Consider the following 24,031-nt stretch of genomic DNA (forward strand, 5'->3'; position numbering starts at 1 on the left):
GTTTCTTACTTTCATATAATTTTTTCCTTTTTTTTTAGGGACACACCCATGGCATATGGAAGTTCGCAGGCTAGGGGTCCAATCAGAGCTACAGCTGCCAGCCTACACCACAGCCCACAACAACAAGGGATTGGAGCCCAGTCTGCAACCTACACCATAGCCCACAGCAATGACAGATCCTAACATACTTAGCAAGGCCAGGGATCAAAGTTGGGTTACTTAACTGCTGAGCCATGAAGGGAAGTCCCTCATATCATTTTCATATGTCATTAGGGCACCAGACTGAAAAAGTATCGTGAATTCCATTTTACTGAAATAAAAGCAACACACAGCAGGTAAATGATTACCCAGTGAAAGGTAGCACTGCCATGATATATACTCTACTTGCAAATATACTACTTATTTTGAAATTGTAATTTTTTTTTTCTTCTTTGCAGAATATTTCTAATCAGTGCTTTCCCTTTGAGTCAAATAATGCAGCCAAATGCCAGTATCTCTGAGTTCATACTGTTAGGATTGACACAGGATCCTAAAAAGCAAAAAATGGTGTTTGTGATCTTCTTCGTTTTCTATGTGGGAACTCTGGTGGGCAATCTGCTTATTATTGTGACCATCAGGTCCAGCCAAACACTCGGGAGCCCAATGTACTTCTTCCTGTTTTATTTGTCCATTGCTGATACCTGCTTTTCCACTACCACAGCACCTAGACTCATTGTGGATTCTCTGTCTGCAAAGAAAATCATATCCTACAACGAGTGCCTGACTCAAATCTTTGCACTGCATTTATTTGGATGCATGGAGATCTTTGTCCTTGTCCTCATGGCCATGGATCGTTACGTGGCCATCTGCAAGCCATTGCATTACCCAACCATCATGAGGCGCCAGGTCTGCATCATCCTGATTGTTCTGGCATGGATAGGGTCTTTGATACATTCTACGGCTCAGATTATGCTGGCCTTGAGACTGTCCTTCTGTGGATCCAATCTGATGGATCACTATTGCTGTGATTTGCAGCCCTTGCTGAAACTTGCCTGCATCGATATTTATGTGATGAACCTACTCGTGGTATTTAATAGTGGGGCCCTTTGTGCAAGCAGTTTTACAATTCTGATGATCTCATACATTGTCATCTTGGATTCTCTGAGAAACCATAGCGCAGAAGGGAGGAAAAAAGCCCTCTCCACTTGCACTTCCCACATCATTGTAGTTGTCCTGTTTTTTGGTCCATGTATATTCATGTATACCCGCCCCCCAACTACTTTCCCCATGGACAAGATGGTGGCAGTATTTTATACCATTGGAACACCCTTCCTCAATCCACTCATCTACACTCTGAGGAATGCAGAAGTGAAAAATGCCATGAGAAAGTTATGTCATGTCAGAATTACTTCAGAAAGCAAAAGATGAATTGAGGTCTGATTACTTAATGTGTCATGGTTTGACTGATTTTGTAGAGGTATATAATTGTGGGAATAACATAAATCAAACATAAGATTGAGAGTTGCTATTTTTTTTCTGGTTCGCAGACAAAATGAATGCCAAGGCTTCGCATTCTTTTTTTTTAATTTATTTTTTAATTTAATTTTATTTATTTTTTCCACTGTACAGCATGGGGACCAAGTTACACTTACATGTATATATTTTTTTTCCTCCCTTTGTTCTACTGTGATATAAGTTCTCAATGCTGCACAGCAGGATCTCATTGTAAATCCATTCCAAGAGCAATAGTTTGTATCCTATAACCCCATGCTCCCTATCCCTCCCATTTGCTCCCTCTCCCCCCAGGCAGGCACAAGTCTATTCTCCAAGTCCATGATTTTCTTTTCTGTGGAAATGTTCATTTGTGCTGTATATCAGATTCCAGTTATAAGTGATATCATATGGTATTTGTCTTTGTCTTTCTGACTTATTTTGCTCAGTATGGGAGTGCCTAGTTCCATCCATGTTGCTGCAAATGGCATTATGTCATTCTTTTTATGGCTGAGTAGTATTCCATTGTGTATATATACAACCTCTTCCTAATCCAATCATATGTCAATGGACATGTGGGATGTTTCCATGTCTTGGCTATTGTGAATAGTGCTGCAATGAACATGCAGGTGCATGTGTCTTTTCCAAGGAAACTTTTGTCCAGATATATGCCCAAGAGTGGGACTGTTGGGTCATATGGTAGTTCTATGTATAGATTTCTAAGGTATCTCCAAACTGTTCTCCATAGTGGCTGTACCAGTTTACATTCCCACCAGCAGTGAAGGAAGGCTGCCTTTTCTCCACAACCCCTCCAGCACTTGTTATGTGTGGGCTTCTTAACGACGGCCATTCTGACTGGTGTGAGGTGGTATCTCACGGTAGTTGTGATTTGTATTTTTCTTATAATCAGGGATGCTGTGCATTGTTTCATGTGCTTGTTGGCCATCTGTATATCTTCCTTGGAGAACAGTCTATTCAGGTCTTTGGCCCATTTTTCCATTGGGTGATTGGCTTTTTTGCTGTTGAGTTGTACAAATTGTTTCTATATTCTAGAGATTAAGCCCTTGTGGGTTACATCATTTGAAACTGTTTTCTCCCGTTGTGTACATTGTCTTTTTGTTTTCTTTTTGGTTTCCTTTGCTGTGCAAAAGCTTTTCAGTTTGATTAGGTCCCACTGGTGTATTTTTGTTATTTCTGTTGCCTTGGGAGACTGACCTGAGAAAATATTCATGAGGTTGATGTCAGAGAGTGTTTTGCCTATGTTCTCCTCCAGGAGTGTGATGGTGTCTTGTCTTTTATTTTAGTCTTTCAGCCATTTGGAGTTTATTTTTGTGCATGGTGTGAGGGGGTATTCTAATTTCACTGCTTTGCATGCAGCTGTCCAGGTTTCCAGCAATGCTTGCTGAATAGACTTTCTCTTTCCCATATTATGTTCTTTCCTCCCTTGTCAAAGATTAATTGACCATAGGTGTCTGGGCTCTCTATTCTGTTCCATTGGTCTGTCTGTCTCTTTTGATACCAGTACCACACTGTTTTGATGACTGTGGCTTTGTAATATTGCCTGAAGTCTGGGAGAGTTATGCCCCCTGCTTGGTTTTTGTTTCTCAGGGTTGGGTTGCTTTGGCAATTCTGGGTCTTTTGTGGTTCCATATAGATTTTTGGATTGTTTGTTCTAGTTCCGTAAAAAATGTCATGAGTAATTTGACAGGGATTGCATTGAATCTGTAGATTGCTTTGAGTAGTATGGCCATTTTTACAAAATTGATTTTTCTAATCCATGAACATGGAATATCTTTCCATTTCTTTACATCTTCTTTAATTTCTTTGATTAAAGTTTTATAGTTCTCAGCATTTAAGTCCTTTACCTCCTTGGTCAGATGTATTCCGAGGTATTTAATTTTTGGGGGGGTGCAATTTTAAAAGGTATTGTATTTTCATATTCCTTTTCTAATATTTCATTGTTGGTATACAGAAATGCGACTGATTTCTGAATGTTAATCTTATATCCTGCTACTTTGCTGAATGTATTAATCAGTTCAAGTAGTTTTTGGGTATAGTCCTTAGGGTTTTGTATGTATAGTATCATGTCATCTGCATACAGTGACAGTTTTATCTCTTCTCTTCCTATTTGGATACCTTTTATTTCTTTGTTTGTCTAATTGCTGTGGCTAGGTTTCTCCTTCTATAAGTGGATCCAACTTACCAGTCTAAGCATGTTCTCCTATCAAAGTTTATTTTGAAATAAATTCAGTAAAATAACATGAATCTTATTGTCATCATTTTGTTCTACTTTCTTGGGACGTTACAAAGTTTAGTGTCAATACCGATGTCTCAAAATTGCATGGCATTAATGATGAGGGTCATATATATAAAAGGAATAGAAGTGTTATGATTCCATCATAAACTCACTTAACCTACACTTCCCTAATATGAGCATACACACACACACACACACACACGCGCGCGCACACACACACAGAGTACAGGGGTTCATGGCCATTTGCATTTCAGATGAAACAATGTATTAATATATGAGGAACAGAATAGAATAAAATAAACTAACATGTAGGTTAAAAATAAAGATACTAAAACAAGAAGTTATAGAGGGTCATCAAACTTGGAAGGTTTTATGGGGTTCAAAGGTACTTGTAGTCAAATTAAACCTAGGTAAATGATGGAATTTTAAAAGTTTCTGGACATGATATCCATCCAATGTATCACTGTAAAGTGGTCACCTGCCCTCAAAAGTGACTTCCCTAAAAAAAATACTATGCATTATAATTATCCCTTTCATTTTAGAAAAAAGTAGAATGGCTGATATGCATCTAGTGCTTTTTTATTATCATGATCGTGTCTCACAAAATAATACAAAGTTAGGTATATTTATCAAAAATTCACAGATAAAAATCTGAAGTTCAGAAAAGTAAAAACACCCTTCAGGTTATTCTGCTAAAATGTATCAGAAGCAAGGTTTTAAACAAGTTTTGTATGCCCCTCATTTCAGTAGTAAATACCTGCGATCCACTTTATCCCTGCAAAGTGGCCTACAATACAGGAAACATTTGGAATTGAGGCAATGATCATGAACTGCACTTACTTTTGCTTCAAGCTTGGTGGAAGGATATAATGATTAAGAATAGGAGGTCTATGCTCAACCTGGATGGATCCAAATTCTATTATTTTATAGCCCTGTAACTTCAGGAAATATAGATAAAATACTGGGCCTCAATTTTGGTGTGTAAATTGAAAGTGAAAATAATCTCTATTTTATTGGCTTGTCATGAGGTTTAAAAAGGGATATAATAAAGAGCTGTGAATAAAGGAGAAAATCTAGTGTGCACTACCTATTTTCATTATAAAATGGATTTTAAAAATATAATTAGTGAAACTCATATTTTTAGTCATGGCCATCATATACATTTACCAACAATACTTTTATTCGGAGAATGCAATTTATAATTTTAATATAAGATAAATTTTAACTGAAGATATTATTTGGTACTGTTTTAATAAGATTAAAAAGAAACCTAAGACAATGCTAAACACACAGTTATTGCTTAACTAAAGGAAAAAGGAGACTTTAGATAACAGCTCCAGGCTTTTTACGTATTGCATCTTTAGCTTTAAATCTTTAAAAATGAGTTATATGTGAAATCTAAAAAGCAAAAAAAAAAAAAAAAAAAAAGTTTAGGTTTAATTTACTGAAATAGAAAGTAGAAAAGTGGGTGCTAGAGGCAGAGATGGCAGGAAATATAAAGAGTCTGGTAAACAGATACCAACTTTCAGCTATGTGATTAATAAAGTCTCAGAAGCATGTCAGCTTACAGTGCCTATAGTTGAAAACCAGCTGCATCAAAGTGAGTAGATAAATGCATGGCATCCACTCACCAGAGTTCCTTTAGCTTTACTAGTGAATTTTATACATTTATAAGCTTTCACACTACTGTCCAGTGCACTTTTGTTTCAAATGAAGGAGTTAAAAAAAGTCAATGAAACATAAAGGAAAAAAGACCAAGAGGAAAAGAAAGACAAAGCTACAGGACAGGAATAACTTAAAAAAAGGAAGTAGTAAGTCCTTCCCTCTTGGTAATTATTTTAAGTGTAAATAGATTAAACTAAATGCCCCAATGAAAAGACAGAGAGTAGCTGGATGAATTCAAAAACACAAGTTCCACATCCTTACTCCCCCAGCCTGGGACCACATCAGGACCCAGCTAACATAAGCGCAGTCTGACAGCCTCCACCTGAAGCAGGACCTGGACGTCAAACAGGTCAGAGCCCAGCCCTCCCTACCACCACAGCTACAATAGTAGCTCCTACTACAACCGAAGAAACTATGCATCTCAAATAGGGGGCACCCCTACAGCCTATGGTTCTGTTGATAAGAACGGAGCACATGGTCGGGTCCATTAAGACATCTAAATAAGTTCATCTCTCCAAGATTAGCAAAAGTAACTGACCAACATAATACAAAGAAATGAAAACAGAGTTACACAAAATGGGGCAACAGAGGAATACATTCCAGATGAAGACACAAAATTCCAGAAGAAGAACTCAACAGAGTGGAGAGAAGCAGCCTCCCTGGTAAAAAGTTTAAGGTAATGATCATGAAGATGCTCATAGGGTCAATTATTCTACAATGAGAGATAAGAATATACAGTGAGAGGAAATTCTCTTCAATAAATGGTCCTGGGAAAGTTGGAAAGCTACATGCAAAAGAATCATACTGGACTACTTCCTCACAGCATTCACAAAAATAAATTCAAAATGGACTAAACACTTAAATGTAATAATGAAACCATAAAACTCCTAGAAGAAAACATAGGCAGTACATGTTTTGACATTAGTATTAGCAATATTTCTTGGGGGAAAGGGGGAAATCTGTCTCCTCAGACAAGAGAAACTAAAGCAAGTATAAACAGATGGGAACTACTTCAAATTGAAAGGCTTTTGTACAGAGAAGGAAGAAAATATTTGTTTATCAAAAAATGACAGACAACCTAGTTAAAAAATGGGCAGAGGACCTGAACAGAAATTTTTCCAATGCAGACATACAAATGGCCAAGACACATGAAAAAATCCTCAAAATCACTGTCATTGGGGAAATGCGAATCAAAACTACAATGAGACATCACCTCAAGCCTCTCAGAGTGGCTGATTTTCAAAAAGACAAAAAATAGTAAGTATTTCCAAGGATGGGTAGAAAAGTGACCTCTCATGCACTGTTGGTAGGACTGTAAATTGGTACAGCACTATTTAAACAGTATAGTTTCCTCAAAAAAATTAAAAAGAGACATCCTATATTATCCAGCAATTCCACTTCTGTGTATTTTCTCCAAAGAAAACAAAAACACTAATGTGAACATACAGATGCACAGTTGTGTTCATCAAAGCATTGTTTATAACAACTAAGATAGGAAAGCAATGTAAGTGCCCATCAATAGACAACTGGATAAGTAGTTGTGAAAAAAATAGAGAGAGAGGGTGCCATAAAAACAATGAAAGCTTGCCATTTGCTACAATATGGATGAACTTAGAGGGTATGATACTAATTGAAATAAGTCATACAAAGAAAGATAAATGGCATGGGATCACTTAACATATGGTACCCAAAAAGCAGAACAGGTGAACAAACACAATAAGACAGAAATAGACTCAAAGATATCTTTGAGTTCAGCACTGCAGGGAAATGGGGAACCCTGGAAGAGAGACAGTGTGGCACAGTGTAAGAGAACACACAAGACTCTAACATTTAGAAAGTGGGGGACCAGGAGGCACTCTGGTCTGCAGAACAAAGGTGCCTAGGCTTTAGCTCCTATCTTTTTATTAAGGAAGGTGATGAGATTATTATTGATGGGATTAAGGAAGGTGACAAGATTTGGGGGCAGGGACAGGCATAGGCAATGACAAGATTATCTTCTTTGTAATATCAAAAGGGGGTATCTTAGGACATAGTGCAGCTGTTCATAGAATAATATGGTTAATGTGTAAGTCCTTCATCTAGTCTTGGAAGGAGAATCTGTACTTTAGAACTCTGAGTCCATAGACATTTGCCTTCTGCAGAGTTCTGCTGTTCCATGACACCGAAAAAAAATCAAGTATTTTCCAGAGGATAAGGTGGTGGTGATGAATGAAATATACGAGAGACTTAAGAGTTGTAATCTTCCAGGTACACAATAAAAGAGTCAGAGGGATGGAATGTACAGCATGGGGAATGTAGTCAATGATTTTGAAATAACTGTGTATGGTGATAAATGTCACCTAAATTTTGGTGGTTGTTTTGCAAAGTTCAGAAACACTGAATCATTCTGTTTTGTACTTGGGACTAACATAGTGTTGTACATCAGTTTTATTTCAATAAAATATAAAATAAAACACTAACTACTATAAGATGTCTAAAAGAAACTTATTTTAGATCTAAGGACACACATAAACTGAAATTGAAAAGATAGAAAAATAAATTACACGGAAGTAGTAAAACAGAGTAGATGGCTATACTAATTTAGACAAAATTGACATTATGTCAAAAACTATTGCAAGAGACCAATCAGGTCATCATCTAATGAGAAAATAATCAACTCACCAAAACAAAACAACAGTTTGAAATATGCACATATGTATATATACACAACTAAAATCAGATATTAAAAATATGTGAAACAAACTCTGACAGATTAAAGGGATAAGTGAACAGCTCTGAAATAATAGTGGAAATCTTGAATATTCCACATTTCATAATGAATAAATCAATCATACAGAAGATCATAATAAATAGAGAACTTACATAGCAGTGTAGACCAAATGGACTTCTAGAGAACTCTCCACCAAAGAGCAGAATTACATTTTTCTCAAGTACATATAGAACATCTTCAGATGAACCAGATGTTAGGACACAAAACAGTTCTTAGTAAATTTTAAAAGATTAGAGCTATCTTATCCAATTAGAATGGATTGAAACTAATAACCCACAACAGAGGACAACGAAACATCAAGTGTTTTGTGGCAATTACAGAACACACCCCAAAAAAAGGAAAAGAAAAAGAAAACCACAGACAAATATCTCTGAAGAAACTGATACAAATTTTTTCAGGAAATCACTAGTACACAGAATTCAACAACTCTTTAAAAAAATTATACAAGTAATTAAGTGGGATTTAATACTGGAATGCAAGATTGGTTCAATAGAGGAAAATCCATCATGTAATATATCATATTAACAAAAGGAGCTCTCTATTCTGTTTCATTGGTCTATTTGTCTGTTTTTATTACTATTTTGATTGCTATAGTGTTTTGATTACCATAGCTTTGCAATAGAGTTTGAAATCAACAGTTTGTTTTTCTTCCTCAGTATTGCCAGGGCTATTCTTCCTGCATTCTATATGTATTTTAGAACTGTTTGTTCTATTTCTGTGAATAATGTCACTGACATTTTGATAGGGATTACACTGACTCTATACATTGCATACATTGCTTTGGGTAGTACGACCATTTAAACAACATTAATTTTTAAGAATAATATTAGTGCATCTGACCCATGAACACATATATCTTCCCATTTGTGAATATCTTCTCCAATTTCTTTCATCAGAGGCTTGAAGTTTTCATTTTACTGGCCTTTCACTTCATTGGTGAATTTGTTCTTGAGTATTTTATTGTGTTTGATGCTACTGTGAGTTTTTTTTTAAATTAGTCATTTTGTTATTGGTATACAGAAACACACTAATTTCTGTACATTTATTTTGTATCCTGAAACTTTAGTGGATTCATTAACTAGTTCTAACAATTTCCTTTTGTTGATTTTTTTTAAGATTTCCTATACATAAGATTATATAATCTGCAACAGAAACATTTTTACTTCTTTTCCAATTTGGATGCCATTTATTTCTTTATCTTTCCCAATTAACTCAGCTAGAAATTCCAGTATATGTTGAATAGGAATGGTAAGAGTGGACCCATTTTAATTGTGCCTGATCTTAGAGGAAAATATTTCAACCTCTCATTGTGGAATGTCAGGTTAGCTGTGGGTTTGTTGTGCATAATCTTTCTTATGTTGACGTATATCCCTTCTACACTCAATTTGTTGAGAGGTTTTCTTTTTTTTCATAAAAGAAAACTGTATTTTGTTAAATGATATTTCTGTATATATTAAGATGATCACATCATTTTTACATTTTATTCTATAAATGTGGTATATCATATTTAGCTAGACAAGAATATTCAGTGGGTAAGTGATTGGCTCTTCAACAAATGGTGTTGGGAAAACTAGATAACTACATACAGAAAAATAAAATTGGTCCCTATTTTACACTACTCACAAAAGTTAATTCTAAATGGACTAAAGACTTAAAATAGACACATTACCATAAACCTCTCCAAGTAAATATAGGAAAGAAGCTCCTAGACCTTGGTGTTGGCGATGAGTTTTTTGATGTGATATTAAAACACAAGCAACAAAAGCAAAAATCAACAGATGGGGTTATATCAACTACAAAGCTTTAGCACAGCATGAGAAACAACCAAAAAAATAAATAAATAGAAAATCTATGAAATGAGAGAAACCATATATTTAATAAATGTTGATATCTAAACTATATGAACTCAATAGCCCAATAACAAACTTTTTTCAAAGATGTCCAAATGGCCAACAAAGACATAAAATGATGTTCAACACCCATAATCATCAGGAAAATGAAAATGAAAATCACAATGAGATAGCAACCTCTCACCTGTCAGAATGGCCATCATAAAGGATGAGAAATAACAAGTGTTGGTGGGGATGCAGTAAAAAGGGAACCCATGTGAACTATTGGTACAGCTATAAAGTGATGCAGCCCCTTTTAAAAACAGCATGTATCTTCCTCAAAAAATTAAAAATCTAACTGCCATATGATCCAGTTTTCCAACACAAGAGTATACATCCAAAGGAAATTAAATAGATATCTGCCTTGCCATGTTTACTGCAGCATTATTGACAACAGCCAAGATATGGAAACAACCTAAGTGTCCATCAAAAGATAAATGGATAAAAAAAGATGTGACATTTTGCATCTGAGTGTATGTGTGTGTGTGTGTGTGTGTGTGTGTGTGTGTGAATCTGAGTGTGTGTGTGAGATCTTTTATATGTTCTAGCACAAGATGCTCCAGTTCATCTTGTACATTCCCTGCCCCAGGCCTATAAGCAGCCATTTCTTTAAAAGGCTCTAATTTATTTTATTGAAGAATGGTATCAGAAACCCAGACTTGGACACAGACAACCATCCTTTTAAAAAAAAAAAATTGTAACCTAGGAGTTCCTGTTGTGGTGCAGCAGAAACAGATGTGACTAGTATCCATGAGGATGTAGGTTTGATCCCTGACCTTGCTCAGTGGACCAAGGATCTGGCGTTCCCATGAACTGTGGTGTAGGTCACTGATGCAGCTCGGATCCTGAGTTGCTGCGGCTGTGGCATAGGCCGGCAGCTGCAGCTCCAATTGAACCCCTAGCCTGGGAACTTCTATATGCCATGGGTATAGCCCTAAAAAAAAAAAAAAAAAAAAAATTATAACCCAAATATGTGATTTATAGCACAAATGAACAACTTTACAACTTTAACTGCAAGAAGAGACCACCTTTTTTGTCCATATTCCAATAACTTATATTGAAGGTTAAGTTCTTTATCATATCTGACTTATGTTTCTTAATTGGAAGCAAAAGCACACTTTAGGGAATGGCCATCCCCAGACTCCTCTATTTTGCATCACCCACTCTTAAATACTCTTCCAGGAAGGGCAAAAGAGAAGCACCTCCCTGTCAAAATCTTGCATGACTGTGGATTTCAGAAAGTGTGGGATGCATCTGAGATCAATTTGGTCTGCCTTTTGGCACTCAGGTCGGAACCTAGGCTCTTTGTGAGATCAGAGATCTGGGCTTCCACTGAAGAGCCTAACTTCTACATAACCTCCCATCAAAACTGGTAAGATTTGTATTTAGAATTCATTTGACTACATTTATTATTTGGAGAAAATAAATTTAACAAATGTCACAGTGCACACCTAATACATTAAAGGCACTTGTGGAATCAGTGAAAGTTTAGGGAATTTTTTAGTAGTGCTTTACAATCTCGGGTTGATGGAAATATAATTGTGCACCAGAGCCCCTGATGGAAATGGGCACTTCTCTTGGAAGATGTGGTAAGAGAGACAGCCAAAAAGATAAACTATCTATTTGAATGTTTGTGGAAATGTTCCGTGAACATTACGATTTTTCTGCAGATACAGCAGGACACACGTGTCCCTTAACAACAAGTAAGTATAGAATAGTGTCAGTAACTATTGAATTGTATCTAGGGAAACACTTTTAATTTTTTCATTGACTTTCTGGATCTGTAATATGTCAATATTACTGAGAAGTCACTTTCTAAGATCGGATTTTTTTGTTTTATTTTTAATGCAGCATAATCATGACATATTTTCAAATATTACCAAAGGGAATAGCTTAAAACACAGGTCATCCTCCCAGCTCTGATAACAAGATGCAATTTTCCCAACCAAAGACCACAAGTTTTATGCTATTTTGGTGTTCTTGTAAATGAAATCAATTTATATAAGCATATACCTATATGTGATATATATTATTCTATTATTAACAAATGTTAGAAACCCACACAGTTTTTAACTCACTCACTCTACAACATATTTTAGAAATCACTGCATATGTATCTAATTCATTTTTGTTAGTGATTGGGATAAAGGGGGAGTTTGGGGTTAGTAGATGCAAACTGTTACATTTGGGACAGATAAGCAATGGAGTCCTACTGTACAGCACAGGGAACTAGTCCCATCATCTTAGAACATGATGGAAGATAGTATTTGAAAAAAAGAAAGTACATGTATGTATGAGTGGGTCACTTTGCTGTACAACAGAAATTGAAGGAACATTGTAAATCAATTATACTTCAATTAAAAAATATTTTTAAAATGATTGTATAAAGTACTATCCCTCATTTATTCAGCTTTCTTCTGATAGGCATTGAAACAATTTCCTACTTTTTGTTACCATGGAAGGGGCTGTAGTGACTATTTTGTGTCTATGAGTGAGATCATCTGCAGCAAAGAGAATCACTAGACCTATGTCTATATGTGGCTGTAATATCATCAGTGCTGGAAATCACTCCCTATGAGATTAAATTCCTACCAAAAATGTGAGATTGCTTCCCATAGAAATTTTCAACCATACTTAGATATTTATCAGAAGATCACTTTGTTAATCTGATAGGTGAAAAGGTATCTGATTGTGATTTAAATTTGCATATACTTAATTAGAATGAAATTGAACTTCTTTTCACATGCTTAATTTTAATAAGGTTTTCCTTCAGGATCAGTTCTTTTGCTCACGATTCCTCTGTGCCGTGTTTTAAAAGATTGGCCCTTGAAATCCATTTATACTTGAGGAAATTATGCTTTTATCTGGTATATATGTTATACATGTATTTTATCAGCTTGACACTTATGCTTTCACCTGTGCTATTATTTGGAAAATATTTGTGATGAGGTATATAAAATAATGCCTATATTTATTTTATGTGGATAAATAATAATTCTTTTTATTCCTACCTTCTCTTACTGAAGTCAGGCTATGGGACACTGAAGAATATAGATCTAAAGGATTCTCTATTGAAAAGTTTCAACTATACCTTGGAGCTTCCTGAGTTCTTTTTCTAAATTTCCTGGTGCTTCACATGAATTAAATTTGAAAGAATATTCACATTTATGGCAAATGTTATCACTCTATTTACCCTTCATTTTAGTCTTATCATCTCCTTGTGTCAATAAAATATGTTGAAAGCCTCAAAAAATAATGAATAAGGGGAAGAATCTAACTTGAGACAACATGTTATAAATTTAAAAGTGTAAAGTTTAACGATATAAACTGAATTCATAACTGTAAACAACTAAAAATGTTTGCGAGGTAAAGCAAAAAGAAACTTAGTCAAAGGCAAAGGATTAAATCTCATTATTGACTGGACAATTTAAGTGGATTTTCACTGCTAAAACTGGGTTTATTTCACTTCTCTCTCCCTCCCTTCTTCCTCTCCCATCTCTCCTGTACTCCCCCCTCAAATGTTTATAACATTTACCAGAAAGTATTTATAACTGTATTAACAATTTAAGTAATGTAAATCATATTAGGGTGAGGCATACGTTTTTTCTATTTATGCAACACTCTACCCTAATTAGTGTTTACTATATTTAAGGAACTATTTATTTTTTGTTATGTATATACTTCATTTTTTCATAAGCAATCCATTAAATAGATTGAATGAAAAGTATGGTTTCAATTTTATTCAGAAAATACTACATAAGGTAAAAGATCACCAATTGGAAAGTGGCACTTTCATGATAAGGTATATGTATTTGAACTTTAAATGTGGTATTCATATTTCTTTTTCCCTTTGCAGATTCACTATTTCTAACCTGCCCCTTTTCCATTTTGACTGAAACAATGCAGCCAAATAATAGTGTCACTGAGTTTGTATTGTTAGGATTGACACCGGATCCTATGAGACAGAAAATAGTGTTTGTAATCTTCTTCATTTTCTATATGGGAACTCTGGTGGGCAATCTGCTTATTATTGTGACTATCAAATTCAGCCGAACACTTGAGAGCCCAATGTACTTCTTCCTGTTTCATTTGTCCATTGCTGATACCTGCTTTTCAACTTCCATAGCCCCTAGACTCATTGTGGATTCTCTGTCTGCAAAGAAAATCATATCTTACAATGGGTGCATGACTCAAGTCTTTGCATTACATATATTTGGCTGCATGGAGATCTTTGTCCTGATCCTCATGGCTGTTGATCGCTACATGGCCATCCGCAAGCCACTGCATTACCCAACCATCATGAGGCGCCAGGTCTGCATCATCCTGATTGTTCTGGCATGGATAGGGTCTTTTATACATTCTATGGCTCAGATTATCCTGGCCTTGAGACTGCCTTTCTGTGGCCCCAATCTGATTGATCACTATTGCTGTGATTTGCAGCCCTTGTTGAAACTTGCCTGCATGGACACTTACATGATCAACCTGCTCTTGGTGTCTAACAGTGGAGCTATTTGCTCCAACAGTTTTGTAATTCTGATGACATCATACTTCATTATCCTGCGTTCCCTGAGAAACCACAGTGCAGAAGGGAGGAAAAAAGCCCTCTCCACTTGCACTTCCCACATCATTGTAGTCATCGTATTCTTCGGTCCATGTATATTCATGTACACACGCCCCCCAACCACTTTCCCCATGGACAAGATGGTGGCAGTATTTTATACCATTGGAACACCCTTCCTCAATCCACTCATCTACACACTGAGGAATGCAGAAGTGAAAAATGCCATGAGGAAATTATGGCATGTCAGAATTACCTCTGAAAGCAAAAGATGAATTAAGAGCTTTGCTTACTTATTGAGTCACCGTTTGACCACCTCTAGATAGATAGATAGATGATAGATAGATAGACAGACAGACAGACAGATAGATAGAGATATATATGACAGATATTGACTCCCCCACAACATCTATTAAAATGTAACAGATTTTCCTTCTTTTCTCTATGCTTCTGCCCTCAGATTCATAGTTTCCCTAGCATGTTCAGCCTGACTCATTCTTTTCCTGAGAGTTCAATTCTGGCATTGCTGATTGTGAAATACACCTACAAAACAGTCTAGACTCTGATTACATAAAAAATAACTTTTATACAATCAAAACTATTTAATTACATGATCATTCATAAATAAAGTACAGCTAGTACTCTGTAATCTGTAATTCCTGCTATACCACCTTTCTAAGCAGGTAAACTGCTTTCTCTTGAGCACTTCTGGAGCAAGGAAACTAACCCTGTGAATCAATCACTTCATTTCATTATATAATTATTTTATTTTAAAACAGTTCCACACTATTGAATCAAATTTTTTTATATAATGATATTTTTAAAGTTTTACTACTGTTCTCTTTGACTATTAAGATAACAGACATTATGTGTGTGTGTGTGTGTGTGTGTGTGTGTGTGTGTGTTACAAAGGACTTGAGATATTTAGCTCTATGTGTGATTGGTGTATAGGAGCTACAGTGATAGAGTTCAATAACTCTAGGAAGTTAGGAAGTAAAATAATTTCTGTTGTCAAGACTTAAACAAACTTAAAAATACAGGAGAAATGCAACATATTTTCTGAGATTGAAGTACAGGGAGGTAGAATGTGGTTTGAAGGAAAAAAAATGTAGAAAATCCACTACACAGCAGCAAGTTATTTTTTTCCTCTGTACTTGCCCAACAAAGAGGTCATCTAGCTTCATATGTTGTAATTGCCAATACAATTTGGTGGCCAGAGCAGGCAGATCATATTAACACTTGAACCTGGGATTTGTATGTCAATGGTTATATCATGAACTTTTACCTTATAAAAAATGAAGATACCACTTCATTTTTAATATTGTTATCTTATTTGTAAAACCTTACCAAAACCATCATTACCTCCTGTCAAAAATTATTTTAGAATAAATCCATTATCAAAATAACATGAAGGCGTTCCTGTCGTGGCTCAGAGGAAATGAATCTGACTAGCATCCATGAGCACGCAGGTTCAATCCCTGACCTTGCTCAGTGGGTTAAGGATCCAGCACTGCCATGAGCTGTGGTATAGGTTGCAGATACATATTGGATCCTGTGTTGCTATGGCTGTGGTGTAGGCTGGCAGCTACAGCTCCAACTCGACCCCTAACTTGGGAAATTCCATATGCCACAGGTGTAGCCCTAAAAAAAATAAAATAAAATAACATGAGACTTCAGTGTTCTCACATTTCTTTGCTTTCTGGGATATTTCAAAGCTCAGTTTCTGCACTAGTGTCCCAAAGTTGGCATGTGATGAATGAGGAGGTCCATATAGTTAACACAGAATGGAAATGTCATAATCTATTATAAACTTACCTAATAGATTCCTCTATAACTCCAGCATGATAAGCGCGCACGCGCGTGCGCACACACACACAAACACACACACACACACACACACACACTTCACTGTAGGCTTTCATGCTGATTTTCATTTCAGATGAATAATTAAAAGTAGGAGGTAGATGAGAAAATAAATAACCTAAAAGATAAAATTAAAAAAAAAAGATTGAAAATAGAAGTAAAAGAAGATACACAGGACAAAATAATGGAAGTTTTGTGTGATTCGAGAATACTTTTGGTCAAATTAAACCTGGGGAAATGAAGTAGAAGTTTTATTACATGAGTCCACTTATATGAGATACACAAAATAGACCCAGAAAGAGACAACAGAACGGTTGTTGTCAGGTTTTGCATGGAAGGAAAAATGGAGAATTGTCTTCAATGGATATTTAATATCAATTACACAAGATCAGTAAATTCTAAAAATATGCTTTAAAACACTGTAGTTAACCATAGTGCACTGTGTACTTCAAAGATTGTCAAGAGGGCAGGTCTTACTAAAATAAAAATACTATAAAATAAAATTAAAATACTATAAATTTCTCACTAAAATAAAATACTAAAATAAAAATGAGTTCTCACTGAAATAATACTATAAAAATTAAAACATACTAAAATATTAAAAATAAAATATATAGATGACATGAAAAGATGATCAACATCATATGTCATTAAAGAGCTGCAAATTAAAACATCAAGATACAACTATGAACCTATTAAAAAGCCAAATTACAAACACAACATCAAATATTTGTGACAACGTGATGAAACAGATACTCATCCATCTGGTGAGAATGTAAAATGGTACAGTCATGTTGGAAGAAACTACGGAGGTTTTTACAAAACTAAGCATATTCGTATCATACAACGCAGTAATCACACAACATAGTCTTTACCCAAAGGAGTTAAAAGTCATGTCCACACCAAAAAATTGCGCACAATTGTTTATAGCCGCTCTAATTCATAACTGTGAAACCCAGGAACCAATCAAGGTGCTCTGCAGTAAGCGAGTGGGTAGATAAACTGTACAATGGAATATTAATGAGCACTGCAAAGAAACTTACCAAGCCATTAAAAAGACATGGAAGAAACCTCAATGCATATTACTTTGCAAAGAAACCAATGCGAAAGGCTACATATCATATGATTCCACCTATAGGACCTTCTGGAAAAGGCAAGAACAGTGGAGACAGTATAAAGATTTGTGGTTAACAGGGGTTGTGGAGGAGAGAGATGAAGAGCCAGAGCACAATGGATTTTTAAGACAGTGAAATTATTGTGCATGATACTAGAATGTGGATACGTGTCACTACATATAGGACAAAATTCATAGAATTACAACTCCAAAAGTAAACCTTCATTTTATCTGTGGTCCTTAGGTGATAATAGCGTATCAGCTAGATTCATTGATTGTAACACATATCCCACTTTGGTACAAGATGTTGACACAAAACCCATAAAATTCCACAACACAAAGAGTAAAACCAATTGTAAACTACAAACTTTAGTAAAAATGGATTAATATTGATTCATCATTTGTAACAAATGTATTACATAATTGTTAAGTTGTCAGTAAACAGTATATTGGTGAAGGGGACATAGAGCTTAGATGGGAACTCCGTGTATTTTTTTCTTTGGTAATTTTTCTGTAAGCCCACAATTATTCTTTTAAAATAGTCTATTAAAAAAAGTTATATTATCAAGAGAAATCTCAATTTCTCATTACCATGTTCAAAAATATTTTATTTGGATTTTTATACAAATTCGCTGTAAGTACATCTTTTATTAACACATATATTAATATCTTCAAATATTCTATAGTTTACCCTAGTATAAATACACATAAATACACATTTAATGAATATGCAATATTTCCTTGTGCAAATAGTTTTTTAAAATCTTGAGCATTATTATAATGTTGCAAACATTAATTTGAATGTTACATTATGAAAATTCCACATGAAAGACTTCAATACTTTTATAAATGTGTATCTAAAAAGTTCTTATATCTTTTTCTCTTCTTTCTTTACTTTCTCTCTCTCTCCTCCCTGTCTTTTGCTGTGCCTGAGGCATGGGGAAGTTCCCTAAGCCACTGCAGTGACAATAATGGATCATTAAGCCATTGCATCACTGGGGAACTCCCACTTTCTTTCTTTTTTAGCATACCAATTTCATGGATCATTCAATGTTAATAATCATAGAAGAGGACATAATTTTATAAGTAAGTTTGCTCTCTAATAAAAGCAAAATAAGTTTAGATTTTACGATTGATGTATCTTATATAGATTCACCTTAGGTTCTAAAAGGAAGTAAATGCAAAACATACATTTTCAAAGTTTTGGGTAGGATTTTCTGTCCTAAAAAAAGGCTGAAAGAGTTCGTGTCAAAGATTAGGGGGCATGCCTATGTCATGCAGATTCCAAGGCCAGAGATTAAAATATGAGCCACAGCCCATATTTTATCCTTAACCACTAGATCACCAGGGAACTCTGGCAATGGCAGTTATTTACAGAAATAAAAACAATTCTAAAATTCACATGGAACCACAATTTTCTCCAATTGGACAAATTACTATTGAGAAAAATAAATCTGGAAGAATCACACTTCCTAATCTCAAAATACATTAAAAAGCTACAGTGATTAAAATGGGATGATACTGCCATAAAAGACAAACGTATAGACCAAAGGCACAGAATAGGGACCCCCAAAACCCAAGTATATACTCTCAACAGTTCCTTGATGCAAACTAAGAATATACAGTGGAGAAAGGAGAGTCTCTGGAACAAGTAAGTTGAGAAACTGGATAAACAAACCATATGAAAGATACCCTTATGTTACATCATATACACAATCAATTTAAAATGAATTAAAAATTTTAATGGAGGAACTGGAACTGTAAAATTCCTTGATAAAAACAGAGATGAAAAACTTAACAACACTAAGCTTGTCAATGATTTCTGGAAAAGACAAAAAAGCACAAGTAAAATAATCAAAGTTAGACAAGTGAGACAACATCACTAAGCACAGCAAAGGAAAGTTTATACATGGCGAACAACCAGCCTATGATGGGAGAAACTATTTGCAATCACATACACAATAAAATATTAAGACAGAAAATATAATATACAATAAATTCCTACAAATCAATAGAAAAGAATTAACAACCCGATTGATAAATGAAAAGAGGACTTGAACAGACATTTCTCCAAAGAAGACACAAAGATTGTCAACTGGCATACGTGGTAAACATCACTAATTATCAGGGAAATGTAATCAAAACCACAATGAGATATGATCTCCCACTGAGTAGGATGTATTTACCAAAATAACAAAGATAGCAAGTGTTGGCACATACATGGACAAACTGGAAAACCTGTATGCTGCCCAGGATGATGTAAAATAATGCAACCCCTAAGAAAAACTGCATGGCTGTTCCTCAAAAAATTGAAAATAGAATTGCCGTGTGATACAAATTTTCACTTCTGGATCTATATATCCAAATGTATTGATATCAGGAATGCAAAGAGATAACTACACTTGCGTCTTTATTGCAGCATTGTTCCCAATATCCAACTTATGAAAACAACATGTTTATTGAAAGAGGAAACGATAAAGAAAAGATGGTATATACATACAATGGGCTATTATATAGTCTTTTAAAAAGGAAATCCTCCCATATGCAAAACTTGGATGAACCTGGTCAACATTCCGCCAAGTGAAATAAGCCAGATCGACAGGGACAAATACTGTATGAGTCTACTTATAGGAAGTATACACAAGAGTCAAACTCATACAAACAGATAGCATGATGGCAGTTGCCAGGACTAGGGAAAATTTTTAATTATAGAAGATGAATAAGTTCCAGAGCGAGTATAAAATGTACTTATGGTTAATATTATTCTGTTGTGTAATTTAAAGTTCATTAAGGGGTGTTTCTCAAGTATTTTTATCACAATAAAAACTTTATAGAATAAGTAAATATTTAAAAGAATTATCTTCTCTCAAAAAAAACCAATGTCTTCAGATATAAAAAGGAATATATAGAGAGGAAAATAAGATAGAAAAAGATAATCAACATCAAATGCCATTAAAGAATTGCAACTAAAACAAGATGTACTTATGCACCTATAAAAAAGATGACACCAGGCACCTATAAAAAGCCACATCGGAAACACTACAACACTAGCAAGCATATAGAGCAACTGAAAATCTCATGCATTGCCTATCAAAATACAAAATGGAATAGCCATTTTGTATTCCAAAGAAATACAAGAAAGATGCTTTTGTGTTTTACAAAACCTAACCTATATAAACCCAACAATCTCACAACACAGTATTTATGCAAATGAATTGAAAACTTATGTTTCACGAAAACCTGTACACAGATATTTACAGAAACATTAATTCATAATTACTAAGATTTGGACTCAATCAAGATGTTCTTCAATATGTGCAAAGGTAAATGAACTGTGCTTTCCCCATGATGAAATATTATTGAGCACTAAAAAAATTTTAAAAGTACTATCTAGCCATGAAAAGACACAAAGGGATTTTAAAATGCATACTACTGAAATGAAAGAGGACAATCTGAAAAGGCAACATACTGTGGGATTCCAACTATGTAAGATTCTGAAAAGAAAAAAAAAAGGAATAAAATACAGAGATCAGTGCTTGGCAGGAGTTGGAGAGAGGGAGGTGTTAACTGAAAATAATAAAAGCCAGTTATTTCACCGGTAAAACAGGTTTATTCAGGAACAGGGAAGAACTGCAATTAGAAACATGTAACTCCCATGAACCACATGTAAACCTGTAAAGCAAAGAAGACGACACTCTTTTATAGCAAAGGGGCAGTTAGGAGAGGCTGTTATAAACAAGTTCACCGGAGGACACTGGGAGCTTGACTCCAGTGGCTTTTGTCACCTGAATTTAAGTCTCTTGTTGTCTGAGGTGTTGCCAGGCAAGGATACATTCTTCCTCCTGCTGGTGACAGTGAAGTATCACATCCCACCAGAGATACAAGCCACATCTCTTTCTGTTGGGATCTGCATTGACAGTATATGTATGAGAGCTCCCCCTTCTGGCTTCCTAACCCCAGCTTAGTAGGGCTTCCCTTCCTTAAGTTTAATAAAAGGGATGAATAGGCAGAACACAGAGGACTTTAAAGCACTGAAATTATTGCGTATGATATTATAATGGTGGTTACCTGTCATTATACACAGATCCAAACCTATGGAGTGTACTATACTAGGACTGAACCCTGAACGTAACCTATGGACTGTGGCTGATTATGGTGTGTCAATGGCATATCAGTTTCCTTGACTGTAACCACAAGCACTGCTCTAGTTCAGCATGTTGATGCAGGGAGAGGTTTTGTGTGTGAGGAGCGGGGAGGCAAAAGGTTCGTGGGTACTCTTCATTTTCCACAAAATTTGCTGTGAACTTTAAAACTCTGCTAAGAATAAAAATCTATACAAATTCCCATCGTGGCTCAATGGAAACGAATCTGATTAGTACCCATGATGGCACAGGTTCGAACCCTGGCCTTGCTCAGTAGGTTAAGGATCCAGCGTTATGGTGAGCTGTGGTGTCGGTCACAAATGCAGCTCGGATCCCATGTTGCCAGTGGCTACAGCTCCAATTCGACCCCTAGTCTGGGAACCTTCATAAGCTGCAGGTGCAGCACTGAAAAAACAACTAAAAAAAAAAAAAATCTATAAATATGCTATGTTTACACCCATAATTGAAAAAAGTATTAAGCTGCACTTCATTAAAATCAATTATCTCTGCTCTGCAAGAGACACTGTTAAGAAAATGAAAATACTAGCCACAGACTGAAAGCAACTGTACCAAAACACATCTCTGACAAAGGACCCATAACCAAAATGTACAAAGAACAGTTAAGAGCAACAAGAAAACTAGCAATCCAATTTTTTTTAAAATGGGCAGATGATTAGTCTAGACATATCACCAAAGAAAACACATTGATGAAAAATAAGTGTATGGAAAGATTAACAATATCATATTTTGTTAGGTTATTGCAAATATAACAATGATGAGATAACACATATAGTTTTTTTAGGTTCCACATATAAGTGATATAATACCGTATTTATCTTTCTCTATATGACTTATTTCACTTAGCACAACACTCTCCAAGTCCATCCATGTTGTTGCAAATGGCAAAATTTCATTTTTATGGCTGAATAGTATTCGTGTGTGTGTGTGTGTGTGTGTGTGTGTGTGTGTGTGTGTGTATGAATACATGTATTATTTATCCATTCATCCATTAATGGATACTTAGATTGTTTTCATATCTTGGCAATTGTAAATAATGCTGCTATGAATATTGGCGGTACAGGTATAAATGGTATTTCAGTTTTCTTCAGTTATATACTCAGGAACGGACTTAGTGAATCATATGCTAATTCTATTTTAGCATTTGAAGAACTGCCATGCTATTTCTCATAGTGGCTGAACCAATTTATATTCACACCAACAGCAAACAAGACTTCCCTTTTCTCTATATACTTGCCAACACTTGTTATTTTTGTTCTTTTTGATGAAAGCCATTCTGATAGGTATAAGATGATATCTCATTGCAGTTCTGATTTGAATTTCTCTATGACTAATGATGTCGAGTACCTTTGCATGTGCCTATGGCCATCTGCATGTCTCTGGAGAAAAAAAAAAAGTCTATTCAGAGCTTCTGCCTATTTTTCAACCTGGTTGTTTGTTTTATATTGAGTTGTATGAGCTGTTTATATATTTTAGACATTAACCCTTATCAGTCATATTATTTACAAGTGTTTTCTCCCAATCATTCGGTTACTTTTTTGTTTTGTTGATGATTTCCTTTGCTGTGAAAAAGCCTTAAACAGGCCACATTTGTTTATTTTTGCTTTTATTTCTATTGCCTTGGAGACAGATTCAAAAATACTGCTGAAATTTATGCCAAACAGTGTTCTGCCTATGTCCTCTTTTAGATATGGATTCAGGTCTTACATTTAATCCACTTTGAGCTTCTTTGTATATATAGTGTTAGAGAATGTCCTACTTTCATTATTTTACAGGTAGCTATGCAGTTTTTCCAGCACCACTTTCTGAAAGATTCTATTTCTTCTATTGTATATTCTCGCTCCCCTTGCCATAGATTGACAATAAGTATGTGGGTTTATTTCTCGGTTCTCTATTCAGTTCCACTGGTTCATCTGTCTGTTTTTATGTCAGTACCATACAGTTTTGATTACACAAGCTTTGTGGTATAGTTTGAAGTCAAGAAGAATGATACTTCTAACTTTGTTATTTTTTCTTAACGTTGTTTCATCAACTCGGAAACTTCATGGTTGCATATAGATTTTAGGATTATTTGTTCTAGTTGTTTGAAAACTGTCATGGGTATTTTGATAGTGATTGCATTCAATCTGTATATTGCTTTGGATAGTATGTATTTTTTTTTTTGTCTTTTGTCATTTTAGGGCCACACTCACGGCATGTGGAAGTTCCCAGGCTAGGGGGCTAAATGGAGCTGTAGCCACCAGTCTACACCAGAGCACAGCAACACAGGATCTGAGCCACATCTG

At 35.3% G+C, this 24,031-nt stretch overlaps 2 protein-coding genes across 2 annotated transcripts; both read left to right on the top strand.

Annotated features, from left to right (window-relative positions):
• The first annotated feature begins 474 nt into the window (after window positions 1-474).
• Window positions 475-1,407, top strand: LOC100522184 (olfactory receptor 4C11-like). The gene has a single exon (XM_003124200.2). It carries the CDS (start codon window positions 475-477, stop codon window positions 1,405-1,407), a length of 933 nt encoding a protein of 310 aa, XP_003124248.2.
• Window positions 1,408-13,951: 12,544 nt separating this feature from the next.
• LOC110255200 (olfactory receptor 4C11-like) lies at window positions 13,952-14,884 on the top strand. Its single transcript, XM_003124177.2, has one exon. It carries the CDS (start codon window positions 13,952-13,954, stop codon window positions 14,882-14,884), a length of 933 nt encoding a protein of 310 aa, XP_003124225.2.
• The last annotated feature ends 9,147 nt before the right edge of the window (window positions 14,885-24,031 follow it).

Source organism: Sus scrofa, unplaced genomic scaffold, assembly GCF_000003025.6.
Source record: "Sus scrofa isolate TJ Tabasco breed Duroc unplaced genomic scaffold, Sscrofa11.1 Contig74, whole genome shotgun sequence".
Classification (NCBI taxonomy): domain Eukaryota; kingdom Metazoa; phylum Chordata; class Mammalia; order Artiodactyla; family Suidae; genus Sus; species Sus scrofa.

What these genes read in the sequence shown, in the direction of transcription:
- LOC100522184 (XM_003124200.2), top strand. Translation starts at nt 475, where the DNA reads ATGCAGCCAAATGCCAGTATCTCTGAGTTCATACTGTTAGGATTGACA.
- LOC110255200 (XM_003124177.2), top strand. Translation starts at nt 13,952, where the DNA reads ATGCAGCCAAATAATAGTGTCACTGAGTTTGTATTGTTAGGATTGACA.